Here is a 20,535-nt window from a genome sequence, read left to right on the forward strand (position 1 = left end):
GTAAAGTTGCTTAAAATTTAAAAATATGAAATTGTTCTTTTGGTGTTGAAACTGTAAAATGAAGTTTGGTAGTAATTTAAAAAAAAAATCCGCAAAAAAATACACCAAAAGCACATGAAGGAGTGGTCAGAGGTTAATTATACATAAAAGCAAAGTTGCTTAAGATTTAAAAATATGAAATTGTTCTTTTGGTGTTGAAACTGTAAAATGAAGTTTGGTGGTAATTTTTAAAAAATCCGCGAAAAATACACCAAAAGCACATGAAGGAGTGGTCAGAGGTTAATTGTACATAAAAGCAAAGTTGCTTAAAATTAAAAAATATGAATTTGTTCTTTTGATGTTGAAACTGTAAAATGAAGTTTAGTAGTAATTGAAAAAAAAATCCGCGAAAATTCCCCCAAAACTGAGTATACACGAATAAGCAAACTTTTAGTTTTTGCATAGATAGACACTTCATGTTTTACAATTTTTTCTCTAAAACCAATAGTTTTTGAGTTATTGAATTTTGAACCGTTTTGGCCAATTCTGGCCCACTGTGCATTGGTCAATAATGACTTCTCATTGGCTAATTTTTTTTCTTACGTCATAATCAGTCAGACACTATTACTAGGTTCATGGTAAAATCAACAAAATATTTTTTTGCAGTGATGTAGAGATAACAAGTGAAGTGACTGGATTTGCCCCTGCCCCCCTCCTTAATTAATATTTTCCTTTAGTGATGTAGAGATAACAAGTGAAATGACTGGATTTGCCCCTGCCCCCATCCTTAATATATATTTATCTGTAGTGATGTACAGATAACAATTGAAGTGCTGGATTTGCCCCTGCCCCCTCCTTAATTAATATTTTTCTTTAGTGATGTAGAGATAACAAGTGAAGTAACTGGATTTGCTCCTGCCCCCCTTCTTAATAAATATTTTTCTTTATGATGTAGAGATAAAAAAAGAAGTAACTGGATTTGCCCCTGCCCCCTCCTTAATTAATATTTTCCTTTTGTGATGTAGAGATAACAAGTGAAATGACTGGATTTGCTCCTGCCCCCCTCCTTAATTAATATTTATCTGTAGTGATGTAGAGATAACAAGTGAAGTAACTAAATTTTCCCCTGCCCCCTCCTTATTTAATATTTTCCTTTGGTAATGTAGAGATAACAAGTGGAGTGATTAAATTTGCCCCTGCCCCCTCCTTTATAATTATTTTCCTTTAGTGATGTAGAGATAACAAGTGAAGTGACTGGATTTGCCCCTGCCCCCCTTCTTAATGTTGGAGTCAGACAGGACGGTGTTCTTATTGGTAAGCTTGCACAATCTTTTTTTAAAGGCGGAGCTTTTCTATAATTAGTGTCTGTACGTTGGTCCGTAAGTCACAATTAGCTATTTTGTTAATTTGTGCATGTTAGAATTATCCAAATAATTTTAAACTATGGAGGTTGATTCCTGTAACAGTTAGGTACGAAATAGAAAGCGTAACACCTTTATAATAGTCTGGATTGATTTTTTGATTCAAGCGTTTTTGTTTTACTTTGATGGTTGGGGTACCATCACTCAAAATATTTCTGAACTTTTCATTGGATCTATAAAGAAAAACCACAATGAGATCCTTCGCCACAGAGAGACATCCAGTTAGTTTTATAAAATAATTTGTATTTTTTTTTATATTTCTTAAAAGTAAAACAACATTTTATCTTTAATTTTCATTTTATTTTATTCAGAGTTTTATGCTTCTGCAATCATCAAAAAGATACTTTTTTACAATATAAATAAATTCCTGGATTTTTTACAAATGTTTTAGAGGATTTTAAAAAAATTTATTATAATATATAATTTATATAATTTTTATTTTTCTACATTTAATATATTTTTAAAATTTTGCTATTTAGATGATGAGTTGAATGTAAAACCTGGAACCCCTCTGAACATGGAGGTTTACCTGGATAACGCCAGCAAGGATGTTTATGGCCTCTTGGGTAAGTTCAGTTAGGTTATCTGTGGTTAGCGTGGTACCTCGTAGAATGAATAAAATTAACTTTTTAAAAAAAACTTTGCTACTTAATGAATTTTTTTATTGGTAAATATTTTTCTATAAAGAACAATCCCCTTAAAAATTATTTGAAATTTCATTCTAATGTACGCTGTTCTGTTTTACAACAAAAGTCAATGCTAACTATTTCCAAAAGTCATTACTCATTTTTAAACGGACCTGTAGAAAGATTAGCAATAACATAAATTCAAAGGAGAACTTTTTTCATTAAATAATTACTCAATTTTACGTGCTCTAGTGTTATATGGTTTATTCTACCACATAGTCAAATAAGCAAGCATATGCTCCTTACTACATGACATGTAGAGTAGAAGTTATACAGTACAATATCCAGGAATCTAAAGGATTTATATACATCCCCAATAATAAAAACAAAATTATCCCTTCTGTAGATTACAATTTGTGGTTGAAACGTTTGGACACTCAACTTCATTAACCAACTAATCAAAATTCATAAAAGTCCCCACCCAATGTTGTTAACCCAACATTATCATAAAACTTGGGGACTAGTGCATAGACGTCCAAGAGGGCGGGGGTAATGGGGCGATTACCCCCCCCCCTTAAAGGATTTCGGGGGTGCCGTAGGCCGTAGGCAACCCCAAATTTTTTTTCATTTTACCCCCCCCCCCCTATTTACAATTTACCCCCCCCCCAAAAATAAAAAATCTCTAACAAAAAAATTTTAAATTAAAATTTAAATTACCCCCCCCAAAAAAATTTTTCCCCGGGGGTAAATTTTGGGGGGGATAAACAAAATTTACCCCTGCCAACAGATTTCAGGGGGGGTAATTACCCCCCCCCCCCCAAGCAAATTTTACCCCTGGGGTAAAAATTTTGGGGGGGTAAAAAAAATTTGCCATTTTACCCCCCCCAAAGCGAATTACCCCCCCCTTAAAAAAAATTTCCCCCCAAAAAAATAAAAAGCTTGGACGTCTATGGACTAGTGTAATAAACAGCCTATTGTCCCCTTCCTTCTATCACTAAAAGAAAACTAGGCGTTTTCCCTTAATGTATCTGTTGAGGACACAAAAGGGGTTGTAGTTTGTTTATTTAATACTTTAGGTTAAGTTTTATTGGTTACATGGTAGCCCCGAAGGGCTAGAATCCCTAGCATGGATTAGGATTGGAAAAACATCCCCCTTCTCTTTATTTTCAGTTTACTTAAAAAAACAAGGGAGGGGGTATTTAAATACTCGACAGGCACATTAAGTGAAATCACCGAGATGTGTAAACCAACTATTTCATATTGCCCAATTGTACGTGCTTAATAGTAATGTGAACTATTTGACCACAAGAGTGTCTACCCAGCATATGTAAACAATACTAAAATATAGAAAACCATTTACTAGGTTGTTTGACTTTATTTTATTGCAAAACGCGACGCCATAATGCTTATAATTGCGTAACTACTCTACATGTCCTTTGTGCCCTTCGGTCTTTTTATGCCTGTTTGAAACAAAGGCATCTGGTGTTCACTTCTTCCACCAATTTTAAAATATTTTAATGCTTTTTCGGCATTTCTATGGCCTTTGGGACTTACTTCATATAGGTACACTAAACTGTACTATAAATAATCCAGATACGCACTCTCTAATTCAGATAATAAGAAGCTTTATTTACTTCTTAATTTTGGGTTTCATAGTTTTTCATGAAAACTAATATTGTCTAAGATTGTGTTTACAATATGAAACCGATTAATTTATTATCAATTTTTGTTTGTCTTAAAAAGCTTAATTTAAAATCTTTGTTACTATTGGTGGACATTATCATCCTTGCTTTTTTTACAACAATTTGACATATGTTTTATTGTTTAAATAAATGTAATAAATAACAAATAAAATATAAGGGCAGAATTGTTTATTGCATTACAATGCTCAATTATGTATATTGCATTAGGCTTGCATTGTTCAAGTGTAATTTTTAACATGCAAATCGTGATTTATAGAGTTTAGGTTAATGCTGTATGTACTTTTTTGGCAATTTTTTCCTTTTACATGTAATTAACTAAACTATATATGAACACTAGCATTTCTACCCAATATTATGTTTCTGTATTATCAATGCATAAAAATCCCTTCAAGAAAATTTGATTCAACAGAATCAAACTTTAAAATGAGAGAAAAGTATAAGTATGGTATCTGTGCATATAAAAGATAATACCCGAATTTGCCTTTTTTTGTCAATTTTCCTGGAAATCCTTGTTATTTTTTATTTGTTTTAGTATCTGGAATGGATGTTACAGACACGCAGTCTCAAACAGAACCTATCCTTGTTAACGGGTAAGCTTTATCTTAGTTTATTTATACAAAATTAGACAATTTTTGTTTTAAAATAATAGTGAATTTAATGCAGGGCTCGGTAGCCGCGCGTCAGCCGCGTAGCGTTAGTGAAATAGTCATATTTCAGCTGTAAAATTCAGCTGTATGTCTAAGACAGAATTCTTTTTTTTCTTCACACAAGTGGTTTTAAATTTGAGGCTTATGCGCAGCTGCGGCGCGGCTGCCAAGCCCTGATTTAATTATATCCATTAGCCTGTGTGTACTTTCTTATCAAAACCAACAAATTAACTTTATATAGACCACGAGTTAATATTTGTAATTAATTACCTTTATGTAGTTTAATAGCATACTCAACAAGATCAGAATTACCTTTATGTAGTTTATTAGCATACTCAACCAGATCAGAATTATGTACAGTGCTCTGAACTGTACTATACCCATCCTCTTCAAAATCACTCATTATAATCACTTCTAAAAAGTGATACATTTTTTTCGCGTATTTTACGTAAAATTGTGTGTAGCAGTCTAGTAAATGCTCTTATTAAGCCTAACTGCTCTTAATAAGATCGTTTGACAGAAATTTATGGAAATGATCCGCTTTAATAGCAATAAAAAATAAGAAATAAGGGTCGGCAGATGCGCGCGGCTGGAGCTGATCGAGGCCTCGACTGAGTGATATAACCTTTACAGCATGATTCAGAACCAGTTTTAATCCAGTAGAAATGAAATAGTTTTGAAACAATACTGTAATAGTTATTTATTTCAGCGTATTAAAACAGCTTTCCGGGATAATGAAATGAAAAATTAAAAGCCCGGGCCTTAGGCACTTCGGGGCTAACAAATCGATATAAATTCTATGATTTAATTTAATATTCGTGGAAAATTGTCTGTAAAACGATGCTATACATAATTTATCAGTATGGCTAAGAATTGGTTTTAATCCAGCGGATATTAATCAGTTTGGAAGCCATACTGGAAAAATTATTCATGTTTAAAATCCAATTTAATTTCAGATGTTCCGTAGATCCTTACCTGTTTGAAAATTTTGTTTCTGTAGATGGAGATTTTCTAAAAGCAAAATTCAGAGCCTTCAAGGAAATTATTGCAGATTTTAAAAATCACTTTTAGAACTAGACCGCATACGGCTACAACACAAAAAGATGAAAAAAAGGTTGTAGATTTTCTCTAAATAGTCAAGACTAAAAACGTCTAAAAATCTTAAAATTAATAGTTTAATAGTTTAAGAAGTATAATTGGAAAAAAAGGGGGTCGGGGTACCTAGTAAGAAAAAGTACTTTGGGTCAAAAATTAAAACTGAACAAAATTAAACTAAGCATTATTGAACATGCCTCTCACTGAAACAAAAATATATATACACAATTATAATAAACATCCAATGACTTTTAGCAAACTGGCAATGAAAAAATAATCCCAAAAAATTATTTATTTTTATTGGATTTTTAGCAATACCCTTTTTCATTTAAATATGACTATAATAATCATATTTCTGATGTACGCTTCACTGAACTGGATATAATATACGTGGAAATTATGACAGGGAAAACTTTTTCGTAAAATTAGGTTGCTAATTACGTCCTCTTTTATGGTCAGTACTTTTCTCCAGTAACAGGGGAGGGGATGGGGTAAAAGGGGTGGATGGGGGGTATATTAGCCAGCTTGAAGGATCATTTTATTAGAGTATGCGAAAATATGGTGCATCATCCAAATAATTATATAAATTGTAAATGATATATTTTGCTTTAAATTTCAGGTGATGTAATAAAATAAACATTATTTTTTTTTAAAGAATTTAAAGGGGGATTAAAAATAGCCAAATTAATATTCCATGGAAATTGTAGAAAACCAAAAAATGTCTTTTCTGTAAATCACACGGGTGTAATCTAATTAATAATCAAAAATATTTCCCCCTTGTTTATTTCTTATATCTATCCTTATAATAAAGTAACAGGATGTTTGTGTGTCTGTGTGTTTGTACCGAAGGATCTCGCTAACCGCTGAACCGATCGGGTTTTCCTTAACAGGGTAGCTTCTCATAGGTCCCGGGAAGGTTTATAACTATTTTCTTGGGGGGTGGGACACCCCCAACCCCCCCAAAAAATGAAAAATCCCCCCCTTAAATTTTTTTATTTTTTTTTAATTTTTTAACTAAAATTAAAAATAAGGGGGGGGGGCACCCCCTCCAAAAAAAAAATTTAATTTTTTTTTTCGCCCCCCCCAAAATTTTTTTTTTACTTTTTCTTTTAAAATCTAAAATAAGAAATTGAATTATTAAATTCGACTCTCTCCTCCTCAAGTGCCCCTAGAGGCCTCTAGGGGCGTAGCCGCTAGTATTATAATATATAATTTCACTACTTATATAAAAATCATTTGAAACATTGAAACGTTAATCAAAGAGGGCGCGTAGCGTGCGTAATTTTTATTTTATCGCGTTTAGTCACATTATTAAATTAATGTCTCTTGGTTATTCCAGATAATACTTAGATTTTAACATGTCGTTTCTCAGACGTTCAAATTTTGGCTGCGCGGCCAGCTGTTTGTCCGCCAAACTTCACAGTTACCAGAAAAAGACCTTCCTTCGAATTTAGACTATATCCAAAAAATGCAATAATTTTAAAATAGTTTCCCGACAGTAACTACGTCTTGTTCAAAGGAACCGTCAACGTTTGTCTTGATTCATGCAAAGGGGTAAGTATACATTTTATCTATATTAGAAAGTAACAGTATGTCTGTCTGTTTGTTTGTACCGAAAGCTCTCGCTAACCACTTAACCAATATGGTTCTCCTTTACAGGGTATCTTCTCATAGTTCCACCACCCTCCCAAGAGAAATTGCCCCTAGAAAAAAATACACCAAAACTTTTCTTTTTAAAACTAGACTTGAAAGCAATGTCCTACGCCAGTCTTATAACAGGTAACAATTAAAATTATTGGTTTAAACCAGCTAGTCTGTAACATAATTTAATAAAAGTACCCAAATCTTTTAAGTCAACGGACTAGATAACATGTTCATAAAACTTTGGTTACCATTATAATTTACAGATCAATGCTCCTCTCCGACCTATTTAAATAAACTTACTATGTTTTTTTTTAAAAATATTAAAATCAATTTGAATGGTTTTTGTAAAATTTCATAAGCGTATCCAAATTAAGAAAAAATCTTGATTTTAAACAAAAAAATTTTTACTCACTGCCTCACTTAAATTAAAAAATTGTTGTGAAAAATCTTCCAAAATCGCATAAACAATCTACTAAAATTAAATAAAATCATAAAAGGGTTATTAACATAAGATTTTATTTAATTTTTGTAGATTTTTAATGCGATTTTGGATGATTATTCACAAAATTTTTTAGCGAACCTTACTAATTTTAGTGAGGCAGTGAGCCAAAAAGTTTTTAAAGAATCCATCTCATTTAATACCCATATTTGCAATTACTTTTATTTAATGAAATCTTCTAATTTTTAACATGTACAAAACGGCCTGCTGTATTGCATCAAGATCCATGACAGATCTATATAGGAAATAAACGTCTATAAATGAGCTTTAATTCTCCAAGAATAGAGTGTTTAAAACTCATAGTGCTCAAATAATCCCTAATAAACTCTCATTGACCAGAACGATAAGACCCATTATTCTACTTTTAGCATCATAAATTCAGTTTTTTAATTTATGTTGCTATTTGAATAACATTGAAGTATTTGATTTCTATTCATAAAACAGAAAACTTAAATTTATAATATAGTAAATCTAAGAAAACTTAGTTTTAATATAAATTGATTCATGTGACACTCCTGTAATGTGGTTTGACATTAAACTAAACATTTTAACCCTTTCAGGACGATAATTTGAAATGAAATATGTTAGAATTATATTCTTTAAAAAATATTTTTTCTTAAAGATTAAGCAAAATGTTAAATCGTGTATTATTACATTGGGTTTAAATATAAAACAAAAAATTACTGGATAAATCAGTTAAACAGATATTCTAAAATAAGACGTTAAAGTCATAATCTTTATGTGTAACTTCAATATTTTTTTAAGAGAGAGAGAGAAAGAAAAAGGGGAGATGGAGTACATATTGAATTTTTGTAGAAACTAGCTCTAAAAAATTATACGAAAACAAAAATTAACAGTTGGTATGAGACAGCTTTGAGAATCATTGGCATTCATTTTCTCGTATTCATTCGAATCCGGTGGATAGGAACCGGTTCTCATCCATACGAAAAAACTATGTCTAGCATCGTATTATATCCAGTTTTCTACGAATATAGAAATGTACAATCATAAGATTAAAACCAGTTTTTTTAGCCGGTGCCTCCGGCACCTCGGGGCTAAAAAAACTAGTTTTAATTTTATAATTGTACATTCTATATCCGCGGAAAGCCGTTTATAATACGATTCGCGAAATAACTATTCTTATTTTATTACAAGCTGAATTTGAAAGAGATAATAAAAAGGAACATTTAATTGAAGAATAAGAGAATACAATTTGTAAGACAAAGAGCGAGAGTATTTAAAAAGAGACAAAATCTGTAAAAGAGAAACTCAATCAATTCAACTAAAGAACATTAAGAAATATAGAGTAACTGCACTTAAAAGAGAAAATATTTAGATTTCAGCAAAAATTTGAGTAAATATGTCATTTAATAGCTTAAATACAAGATATTTTATTTGGACATACCAACGTCATGGTGATAAGGCAACTATGTAAAGCAATGGTAAAAAGATTTTTTTTCTTTTACTTCAATGCAGATCATAACAGTTTCAAAAATTTTATTGTCAAGTTTGAATTCAATAGGACAATTCTAATATGCCTAGATTAACAATCAGAAATATCTGTTAGGGACATACGGATGGACAGACCAACCCCCACTATAGAAAAGTTTTGCTTTTAACAAGAAATGGATCATTAACATTATGCAACCCCTTTACCCCACTTCCTTCCCTCTTACTGGATGAACAAACTAAACAATAAATGAGGTCCATACTGGCAAGCTATGTTGGAAATATTTAGTAGTATTTACAAAAAAAATTTCAGCCTTTGAATAGCAAATGAGAAAGTCACATTTTCCCCTAATTCTAGCCAACAGACGAACGGACGGACATTTTGAATTATAAATAAGATTCGTTACTAAATAACAGCGGAAAATGTTAATCTTGATTAAAAATTTAAGCCATCTAATTTTGATAGCAGCTGAGAAAACAAATATTTTAGCTATTGAAACATGATGTATCCAAGAGACTAATAGACCATGTGAATTATAAGGAGAGAACATTTGACTGTAAATTGCACTGTTAACCAAAGTTTAGTAACCACGTTGACTAAAAAACTTGATCATTGTTTTGTCAGTTCTAAACAAGAAGTGTCCAAACTTTTCAATCAACAGAAGGCTTACCTTTGTTTATCATCATGGGGGATGTAAAATCAATATAGAACATTATCTCCTAAGATACCTGAGTTTAAAAATCATCAACAAGGATGATAATATCCATAATTAGCAAAGTTCTAAATTGTAAAAGTAAAAACACATAAGCATTAAGAAGAAAAAGCGGCATAACCGACAGACAGATGAATGATGATCAGTGCAGTGGTCATACAAATCTTTACACAAAATATTAGCAGTCTTTGATATCAGAAAATAAAATTGTGTTTATGTGCAGTACTGATTGATCGACGGATAGGCGGACAGAAGAGCATTGGTTTCAAAAAAAAATCTTCTATATTAAATAGCAGAAGGGAAGATAAACATTTCCCCTACAGTAATTTTATTTAATTCAGAGCACTATAGACAGAATAACGGACTAAGTGAGGAATAAAACTTTTTAAATTAAAATTAATTGACTTCGGTACTTACATTTAACAGATAAATAAGGATGACAAAATCCGTAACTATAGAAGCTCTTGAATTAAAAAAATAAAAGGCAAAGCAAACGAAAGCAAAAAGGGTGCACAAAAGACAGACACAGTAAGTAAGTAATGATGCTTAGTGGTATTTGAATCTTTCCACAAAAAAATATCTTCGATAAAAGCTGAGAAAATTATTTAAGAGCATAATCGATAGACCGACAGACAATATTATTCTTAGAGTATATATGCAATGGCCAGCAAACATAAAATAAGCCGTCTGTCTTAACCCTGAAAGATCGGACCCTCTACAGATTTCTAACTGATCGGATTTTATATTTTAATATTTGCATCAGCCGTCTACCTTTCCAGTGCAGATATTTAATATTCCCAAGAACATTACAGATCAGTGAACAACGTGAGCTGTAGGCTAGTATTATATAAGCTTATTCAGAAGGTTTAAATCAAAACATTTGTATGGTTTTACAATCACAATATAATTGTTCATATTTGGAAGAAAGAATGTTTTTTTTGAAATGAAAATGAAAAAGAGAGGGGGGGGGGGGTGGTTGGTATATTATGTAAGGTGAAAAATCATAGAGTTTTACTTCACGTACTATACAATTAAGACATGGGGTGAGATTGATGTATTCATAAATTGACAAAAATAGAGGGGTGGGGGTAGTTTTCTGTTTGTTTGTTTATTACTTTAGGTCAGGTGAGGTTAGGTTATATTAGTACTGGGTACTCACGTAGGTATAGACCACCGTAGGTATGGGGTCCTTGGGGTCAGGGCACCCCAGCAGTAAGGGGGGGTTATGAAAGGGTGGAGGATTTTTATGTTGGATTCCTACAAACAATCTTCATGCTTTTATATATTACATTTTATTACTTTTTAATTTCGTCATTCTACCTACTTAAAGTTTATAAATAGTATTTGTATTTAATAGACTTTGAATTTTTATGAAGTCAACAATTATTTTGAAAATAAAATCTATAATTTTGCTAGTAAGAGCAAAACTACTAAACAAGACACAAATGTTCGTCTGTCTGTAATGCTCAATAACCGATCAATATCCGATGGATTAGAACCGGTTCTCAGCAATACTGAAATATAATGTCTAGCATCGCATTATATGATACTAGCGGCTTCGCCCCAAGAGGTTTGATCAACCTATTTTTGTGTTATTTAGATTTAAAAATAAAAATAGAATTTTTTTTTGGAGGGGGGGGGGAAGTTGATCCCCTTTTTAGTTTTAGTTTTAAAAAGAAATTTTTTTGGGGGGGGGATTTTTAATTTTGGGGGGGAGGTGGAGGTGTCCCACCCTCCAAAAAAATAGCTTAAAACCATCACAGGACCAGTAGGTATATTCCCTGAAAAGTAGAGCCAAATCGGTTCAGTGGTTACTGAGATCTTAAGCTTCAGACAGACAGTTAGACATCGTACTACTTTGTATTATAGATATCCATTTTCTACGAATATAAAAATGTATAAGATTAAAATTATAAATTAGGAGTACAATATGTAATACCTACTCATAATAAAAGTTAATTAACAAAGTAATAAGGTTAAATTCAGATTTAGCTTCGCATAATAAAATGAAACATTTTATGTCCCAATTAAATTAGATATCTATATTCTATATCCAATTCTTTTCTTTAAAAAGCCGTAATTAATCCCATATTTGAATCATTAAATGTTTTTAAATTAACATCTATTTCAATATATAGATTCAATGTTATGTGATGTGTCAAATTTTACTTTAAACCATGAACGAGATCTCTACAACAATCACCCCTCTCTTTAAATTACTTGTTAAATAGGTTTCGTGAATTTATAGTTTTATATTTACAAAAAAAAATCTTCTAGATTATTTTCAAAAATCCGCCAGTTAGTTTATAGGAAATCTACGATTCAGTTCAATCTTATTTGTCAAATCTAACGCTTATCTAAATTCTAAAATGAAAAACATGAACAATTTTGATGAACTCCCCATGGTTGAAGTTATAGCAGCCGTGCCCACTCTAGAGAAAGGTGTTCCTGAAAAAAATCCAACAAAAGTTATACAGCTAAGAACCTTATTTTCAAACCAAGATCAGCAAAAATGAAGACCAAGACGGTGGCACCAAAAAAAAATTTCTAAAAAATCAAAAACAAATTTAAATTTAAGAAAAATCAAGCCGACAAAGAAGTCTGAAGTAAACAAGAAACAGATTTAAAAAGCTGCAAAGAAACAATTAAACAAAGATTTGTCCAAGCTAAAGTTAACCAAGTTAAATTTGATTGCTGTTCCATTGCCATCTAAAGATTAAAATGAAATGACTTCAAGCTAGGGTTGGGCCGGATATCCGGCCGGATATCCGGCCATTTTCAATATCCGGCCGGATACCGGATATTGAAACTATCCGGCCGGATATCCGGCTCTATAATTTTTTATACTTTACACCAAAAATCTCTGCTTTTTAAAATCTTAAATGGCTATAATTTTCTTATTATTGAAGCTAGAAGAACATTTTTTCTGAATAAGTTTAACTTTATGTAAATTTATATAGGATTTCTGAAGAAATTTTTTTTTACTACTTTAATATCTGGTAATTTGGCCGGTTATCCGGCCGGATATCCGATAATTTGGCCGGATAACCGGATATTTGCCGGATATCCGGCGTGGGCCGGATATCCGGCCGGTTACCGGATATCCGGCATTTGAAATCAGCCGGATATCCGGTATCCGGTATCCGGCCCAACCCTAGACAGAACAACAACCATGAATAAATACGCCTTCAAATGCGTGCTATTACAATTTTTAAAAAATTTATGAAATAAATGAAATTTAAAATAATGCTTGTTTTTTTTATTTCTACATAGCATTTCAATTACAAATGAATAAATACAATACTTGTTTATAAAACAATAAGATTTAAATTTTAAAATACACTTATTTGCTTGTTCGATGGTACAGGAAATATATTTTGTGTTCGTTAGACTTTAACAAAGAGTTTAACTAATATAGCAATAACTTTATTTTAGGTTCAGTGTTCTAATGGTCAGCTTGGATTTGGTAGAAGGCGTAGGGACGTGGATTCTGTTAGTCCAGCTTCTAATAAAGTTTATGAGGCAAGTTATTATTATATATATTTAATTGTTATATTATTAAGGGATATTTTCAAGAGTGGTAGATAGATTGACTTAACACCTAAAAAACATTTTTTTTCTTTCACTTAGATAGTCAAAAACATTCCTGGGACCTATATCTTCGATAGTAAAGGACAACCATACAGGTTCAGCGGTTAGCGAGATCTTTCGTTACACACTCTCGGACACAGAGACATCCTTTTTCTTTATTTATATAAGGATAAAATGGTAATAACTTAAATATAATTGCTAATGTAAGACATTATATCACACCATTCTATAAAAGTAACAGGATATCTGTGTGTGTATGTGTGTAGCAAAGGATCTCTCTAACCGCTGAACCGATACGGTTCTTCTTCAGAGGGAGGCTTCTCTAAAAACCATGACTTTATTGCCCCTAGAGGCTTCTAAGAGTGTAGCCGCTTTAATCCTCTAAAGATGTAATAACATAATCAAATTAAAACTGGTTGTTATATTTGTAGGTTTCCATGTCTACAGTGATCAAGCTGGAATGTACAGAGAATGATTGTCTGGAGATAAAGACCACCAGAAACAAGGAACAGATATTTCCAAGGGAAGAGGATAGAACTCCCCATGTAGAAATTCATCAAGGTATGTAAAAAAAAACATTAACCTGGCGCTCAAGTGTAAAAATATTCTTGCCATATCATATCATGCTGTTTTTTTTCATTAGCAGAGAATTTTAAAACAAAAATTCAGATTTTTTACACCCCCCTTAAAACTAAATCGAGGGGGGTAAAGCAGGGTGTGAACTTTAAGGGGTTGTATATACCAAAAGGGGTGTTATTTTAGAGATATTCTCAAAAGTAAAATAAACTGGCAAATTGACGCGCAAAGCACGCATATTTCTTTAATTTAAGAACGAGAGAACATTTTTATAAAACTTTTGAAAATCAGTATAATTTGCAGTCCGATGTCTCCTGACTCGTTGACTTGGTAGTATTTGACGTAATCATCCTTGTTTTATTTTTCTAGAAACAGCCCATGTGCGTGCCTTCCAGGCTAACGAAGAAGCCGCTCTCAGTGCATTGTTTGAAGAATTCAAGACCCCTGGGATTGCAGTCTTTGAGAAGAATGATGCACAATCTGTTTGGGTCTCGTGTTTAACTCTGCTAGTACCAGTTGCAGTTTTACTTTTTTATAGATTCTAATAAGTTTTTTAGCAATTAAATATTTCGGATCATGGAAAGAAAACGAAGTAGCGGGTTTCGTCGTATTTTTGCGGTAGCTTTTCTATTTCCAGCCCCTACTGGGGACTCTAACCCCATGCAGGGCAATCATTAAATTTACCTAAACTAACCTAATCAAAAGCTACTGTGAAAACACGACAAAACCCGTTACTTCGTTTTCTTTCCATGATCTAAAATTTCTTTATTTGTTATAACTAAATATAAAGGATAAGTAGCTTATTTTAGCTAAATTACAAAACTAAATCTAATCCCATAGGTAAACTTGCCAATACTTTTCTGCACTTTTCTATCAAAAGGAGTTTTACTCTATTTTTATTTTTGTATCCTTTAGGTACTAAAACTTTTATAGATTATTTTTTTTCTAAAAAATAAAATAGATATCTAACAAAAACTTACATTTCTTTTTAAAAAACTGACCTATGTTAACACCAATATAAATATGTGGATAAACCATCAAATCTGTAAATTATTTTATTGTTGGAAGATTGAACATATTTCTCCTCTCTCGAAAAGAAAATATTTAAAAAGAATTATAATTAACTTATTAAAAATGATTTTAACCTCCTTATAATAAATGATTTTAATTGCAAATTCTAAAATAAACTAAATTTGAAAACTGTAGGTAATCATTCTTTATACATTATCTTTTTAAGAGAATATAAATATTTTCATCTTCCAAACTTTTACAAGTATGTAACTTTTATTAACTGAATTAATTGAATGTGATATTATAAATAAAATAGTATTGTATGTATTATTGTATATAGTGACCAATATGCTGTAGAAATGTCTCAACAATTTGAGAAAATAAAATATTAGCTTATTATTTATTCACTATTCTTGTATCGTAGCTTCTTATGACAAGGATGACAGCATCCATTTAAAAACGAAGCTCTAAATTAAGAAAGAAGGACAAACGAACAATAACCTCTAGTAGAATAATAATTAGAACATCAATTTGAAAGTCTAAACAAAAGTGTACATTAATTTGTTACATAATACAGGCAAAGGACATACTTTTTATTCCGAAAATCAGATAGGATAATTTTATCACACAAAAAGAAGTTGTCAAAATTTAAAAATCAACATGTTTTAAATGGACGTATGGACTTTCTGGTAACGATTATAGAGTTGCTACACTTCCTAAACCGTAACTAACTGTTAAAGGAATCATCATGCAAAGTTTGAAATCGATAGAACAATTCTAACATGTCTAAATTAGCGAAAAGAGCTCATCATTATGGATCCTAAGTATAGAAAAGCTTCGCTTCTAAAACGTAATTTAATAGATAAGAAAAATCTATATACTTTCAGGCTGGCCACAGACTTTTTTTTCAAAATAGTATGCAAGAAAAAAGTGAATAGTATGCAATAGTATGTAAAAATTTAATAAAATAGTATGTAATAGCATGCATTTAAAACAAAATAGTATGAACTAGCATGCATCTATAACACAATAACGTGCATTTAAAATACTAGTGCCTTGAAATGCTATGGGGGGTAGGGGAGGCTCAAGTGTTGATTCTTGCATAAACTATAGCTCATGCCTCTGACAGCTTTAGTCCAAAAAATGATATAAGAGATACCTAAGGGTAGGTTAACTTTAAGGTTTTGTTGACCCACGGAGGGCTAAGGGGGAGGGGGCAGCAAGATGACTTCTAAACTAAATTGGTTGAAACCATAAAAAAGCCAAAATATCTACACGTGTTCAAATGTGGTTATATAGAAAACTAAGGTTAGGTATTTTTTTAGGTTTTTATAAAGTCCCAATGGGAAAGAGGGTGGGGGCAAAAGTGTTGCTTCTTGCTAAAACTATAGCTCATGCCTCTGATAACTTAAATCCAAAAAATCTGCTTTTATGATTAAATGGTTTATGAGATAGTTAAGGTTTGGTTAATTTTAAGGTTTTATACTCATAAAAATTTAAGTCCAAAATATCTGCACAGTACATTATGGGGAGTGACATCTAAACTAAATGTTAGTTGCCCATGAAAGCTTAAGTCCAAAAGAACTGCACGGTTCATAAAGTGGTTACTGAGGAACCACCACCCCCCTGATCTAATAGGCTTCAGTTATGTCCCCCTTTTAAGGAGAGATGGTTACATTTAACCCTTAACTTAGTGACTTTAATAATGGATATGGAACATAACTGCGAGTTGGAATTTTTATAACATCTCCATCCTAGCGGGCACAGGATGCCAGCAAATCTGGCAGGGTCATCCAGGAAAAAAGCAAAATATTTTAAAAAGTATTTCATGTTACTAAAATATCCCATAGTAGTACATACTCATATGAAATATAGGTAACAATTTAAGGTTCCAGATTTAATTCTGCATGTCCTGGTCCTCCAGGAATATTTAAAACGCGCATTTGGCCCCAATTTTTACAGAGACATGTGCACATGGTGACATAACATATTAAAACTAAAAGTAAAGCTTCAGCAGCTGAAATTCATGTCTTGAGTTTTAAATAAAGAAAAACATTTTCTGAAAAAAAGTCTTCTATCTTAAAAAAAAAATACGGATATTACAGCCATTTAAAATCTTTAAGTAATAAAGGACCTAAAATAGAGGTTGCTAAATAAAATGGTGAAGGAAGCGAAATATGACTTCGACCCAGGGAACAGGCACATTCACAATTTTTATTAACCCTCTAGCTCTAAAAGGATCTGACATAATAATTTCGACTTTCTTCTATAAGCATTTCTTTAAAAATCAATTCTTTTTGGTTAAAAAATGAAAGTTTTAAACATTTTATCTGGCATGAAAAAAAAATAGTGGAAATAGTATGCAATACCTATTTGGAAAAATAGTGGAAATAGTATGCAATATTTGAAAAATAGTGGAAATGGTATGCAATAATTGAAATACATACTATATAGTATATTTTTATGAATTAGTATGCTTAGTATGCAAAAATAGTTGGGAAAGTGGAAATAGTATGTTCGTGGCATTGGCCAGCCTGTACTTTTTCCAGGGTTTCATCGGTAATTCAATTCGATTAAGCAAAATTTCCACCAAAAAAAATCAGCTTTTTATCTCAATAATATCTGAGAAAAAATAATTTGATATCAGACATTTAAAATTATAGAGTAGCTTCGCTACTAAAAAATATCGAAAACAGGGGAAGCAAATTACATTGGTTTATTTAAAATTATAAGACGTACATATAATAATAATTATAATAATATTAGGTTTCAAATCAAGTTTTAAACATTCTGGTTCCAGATATTATAATGTAAAATTACAATTACAAAGACCATATTGATGATTAATATGAACTAAGTTTAATAAAAATGCTTAATATTCTTTGCCTTTTCTTAAAATGAAACAAAGTATAAGGAATTTATATTTTCTCAGGGGCTAATCAAAAAGAATCTTATCATTCAAATTATTTTTCGAGTTATTTAAGTTACAATAAAATACTCATAAGCAAAAAAACATACCCTTTTCGATTGGGTTAGTTAAATTAAAACATTACCTTACATGGCTTGGCGGGGGACCTATTTTGGGGGAAATTATAAAAACTTTACACAACAAACAACAAATTAAATTATTTATGGTTTACAAGGTCTTACATTTGGGTGTATTCAGATTTTTTTTATATAAAATCTTTTTTTTTCCATATTACACCAATTTTGTTATTAGATTTTAATGAAATATAAATGAATCTATTTAAAAAAGTGCCTTATATAGGTGCAGAATTTCAGAAATGCAGAAAAAGATTCTACATTACTAAAATATTAAAATTATTAGGTAGGAGAGGATGGGTCTAATTTATCAAATTATTTATCATTAATACGTTGAAGGTTCATTTAAAGGCTTAACTCGTGTTATAGAAATTTGTCAGTAAAAAAACAGTCACTTAGGTAATACTTTTTTTAAACATGACTTTTTAAAATAAGAATATTACTTAACCTTTAGGTTTACATTGATATAAATCATTTTTTTTTATAATAAAATTAAGCCTAAAAATAAACCTTCGCCATTCATAGATCATTTCATCACTGGATAAGATTAAAAATCACTGATAATAAAAAGTGTAAAAAGCTTAAAATTAGTTTTTTTTCTGTCTAAGTGGACATTTAAATGTCGTTGGACTAAATATTTTTTTCCATCAAACTTGAATTATATTAGCACTAGGTATTAAAAACAAATTAAGCTATAAAATATTATCTACAATTTAAATTTTGACATTTTTTCATAGGAAAGTTAATTGAATTGAAAGAGATGTTATTAAAATAAATAAATACTTTGCAATTCTTGTTCAAAAATAAACAAGGCTTTTTAAAGACATTTTTAAAAAATATTTATGCAACAAAACTTTAAATAATCCAAAAATTTTTCAAAGCTTTAGTGAACTATTTGAAGACTGGAAAAACAGATGTAAGTGCTAAATATAATAAATATGCTAAGAAATATAAATAAGTTGCAGTAAAATTCTTATTTAAGACTTTGCTATGTAATTTTGTATGCTAGTTAAGCCCAGTAATATTTATTTATCGCATCGTATCATAGACAGCTTTCCGCGGATATTAAAATGACAAATTATTAAATTAAAACAAGTTTCATTTGTCCCGAGTTGCTGATGGCCCGGGCTAACAAAACTGGTTTTAACATTATTATTTTTCATTTTACTGTTTGTAGAAAATTGTATATAATACAATACAGTATGGCTGAGAACCGGTTCTAATCCACCGGATATTAATCGGTTTTGTAGCCACACTGGAAAGTAGGTTATAGTACGTAGCAACCATCTAGTTCATATAAACAAGGATGTAAACACTTATTATAGCTTAGCTCACTTGTAATTTAAACATTCATGAAGTCTTGATTATAATTTGTGTGGATAGTTTATGGGAGGTTGCTGAAACAAAGAGGACTATCTATCAATGAGAGCTTATACTTAACACAACTTAAAAGTAATGAACCAAATCTGTATCAGCTACGATATATTTTCTTAATATCTAATTCGCTTATTTGTGGATAAAAAAATCTGTGCATATTTAAACTAAATCAGTTTCGGATAAAAATGCTTAATTCTAAGTTTAGGCTCATTAATCTAAGTTGGCAAATTATCAAACTCTCACTTATATATTAAGGGATATAAGTTTTCCGGAATTTAAATGTAGGGAGTAGATTTGAAATCTGCATCAAACTTTAAGGATTTTTTATAAAATTCGTTTTTGTAAAATTCTTTATCTAAAAGCGGAAATACATATTAAGTTAATTAATTTTGACCAATAGGATAGGTGGATTTTAAACTACCTGCGCTCTAATTGGTTGAATGATGTACGACATCCAATCAGAGCGCAGATTTTTTAAATCCACCAATCACGGATGCCAAAATTAATTAACTTAATTTGTATTTCCGCTTTTAGATAAAGAATTATACAAAAAACGAATTTTATAAAAAATCCTTAAAATTTGATGCAGATTTCAAATCTACTCCCTACATTTAAATTCCGGAAAACTTATATCTCTTATTATATATGATCCCTTTAAATTGTCACTGAACATAACTTTGATCAAGTTGGTTGGTATTGATGGATCTGATGTTCTGAGCTTGGTATGAATGTTAGCAGTGAAGTATTTTTGTTCTGGTTAGGTCAGGACTCAGGAGGGTGAATGGCTTGTTTGGGTAGTTTCTAAGTAATACCTAAACATTACTCAAATATTACAGAGGTTTATCTAAATTTGTTTAAAGATACAGTGAAGGGCGTGAGGTCAAAGGACAAAAAGAAATTTGCTAGCAGACGAAAAGTCCCAATCCCAATGGGCCAGGTAGTTGTCTAGGTTATATACTATATATAATTGTACATTTATTGTCCCAAAGACATTTAAAGTTCTTTATATAGGAGACAAGAAAAGGGAAAAAACAAACAACAAAACAGACATTACAAAGTAAAAATTTCTATGAAGCTAATAATATTTAATGAACGACAGGCTGTGTTGTGAAAAGGTATGAAAAAATGCTAATTCCACCTTGAACCCAAATTAAGTTCCTCT

The 20,535-nt window shown here is 31.1% G+C and overlaps 1 protein-coding gene and 2 long non-coding RNA genes across 3 annotated transcripts in view; 1 reads left to right on the forward strand and 2 right to left on the reverse strand.

The window, feature by feature from the left end:
- qsm (Zona pelucida superfamily protein qsm) overlaps nt 1–15,357 on the forward strand; it is a 45,263-nt gene extending 29,906 nt beyond the window's left edge. The window contains exons 7-14 of the mRNA XM_080174808.1: nt 1,208–1,293; nt 1,880–1,966; nt 4,262–4,319; nt 5,333–5,412; nt 6,958–7,025; nt 13,212–13,298; nt 13,799–13,928; nt 14,313–15,357. Of these exons, the coding sequence (XP_080030934.1) occupies nt 1,208–1,293; nt 1,880–1,966; nt 4,262–4,319; nt 5,333–5,412; nt 6,958–7,025; nt 13,212–13,298; nt 13,799–13,928; nt 14,313–14,488 (772 nt within the window). The 3' untranslated portion in view covers nt 14,489–15,357. The remainder of the gene's footprint in view (nt 1–1,207; nt 1,294–1,879; nt 1,967–4,261; nt 4,320–5,332; nt 5,413–6,957; nt 7,026–13,211; nt 13,299–13,798; nt 13,929–14,312) is intronic.
- A 2,299-nt stretch (nt 15,358–17,656) lies between these two features.
- On the reverse strand, nt 17,657–19,452 carry LOC145330207 (uncharacterized). The gene is made up of 2 exons (XR_013883324.1): nt 19,281–19,452; nt 17,657–17,807 (listed from the first exon to the last, which is right to left on the reverse strand). It is a non-coding gene; the product is annotated as an uncharacterized LOC145330207 (long non-coding RNA).
- Nucleotides 18,151–18,646, reverse strand: LOC145330206 (uncharacterized). Its single transcript, XR_013883323.1, has 2 exons — nt 18,507–18,646; nt 18,151–18,348 (listed from the first exon to the last, which is right to left on the reverse strand). It is a non-coding gene; the product is annotated as an uncharacterized LOC145330206 (long non-coding RNA).
- Nucleotides 19,453–20,535: the final 1,083 nt, after the last annotated feature.

This window comes from Acartia tonsa, chromosome 10 (genome assembly GCF_053477335.1).
Source record: "Acartia tonsa isolate MP-2025a chromosome 10, ASM5347733v1, whole genome shotgun sequence".
Lineage (NCBI taxonomy): Eukaryota > Metazoa > Arthropoda > Copepoda > Calanoida > Acartiidae > Acartia > Acartia tonsa.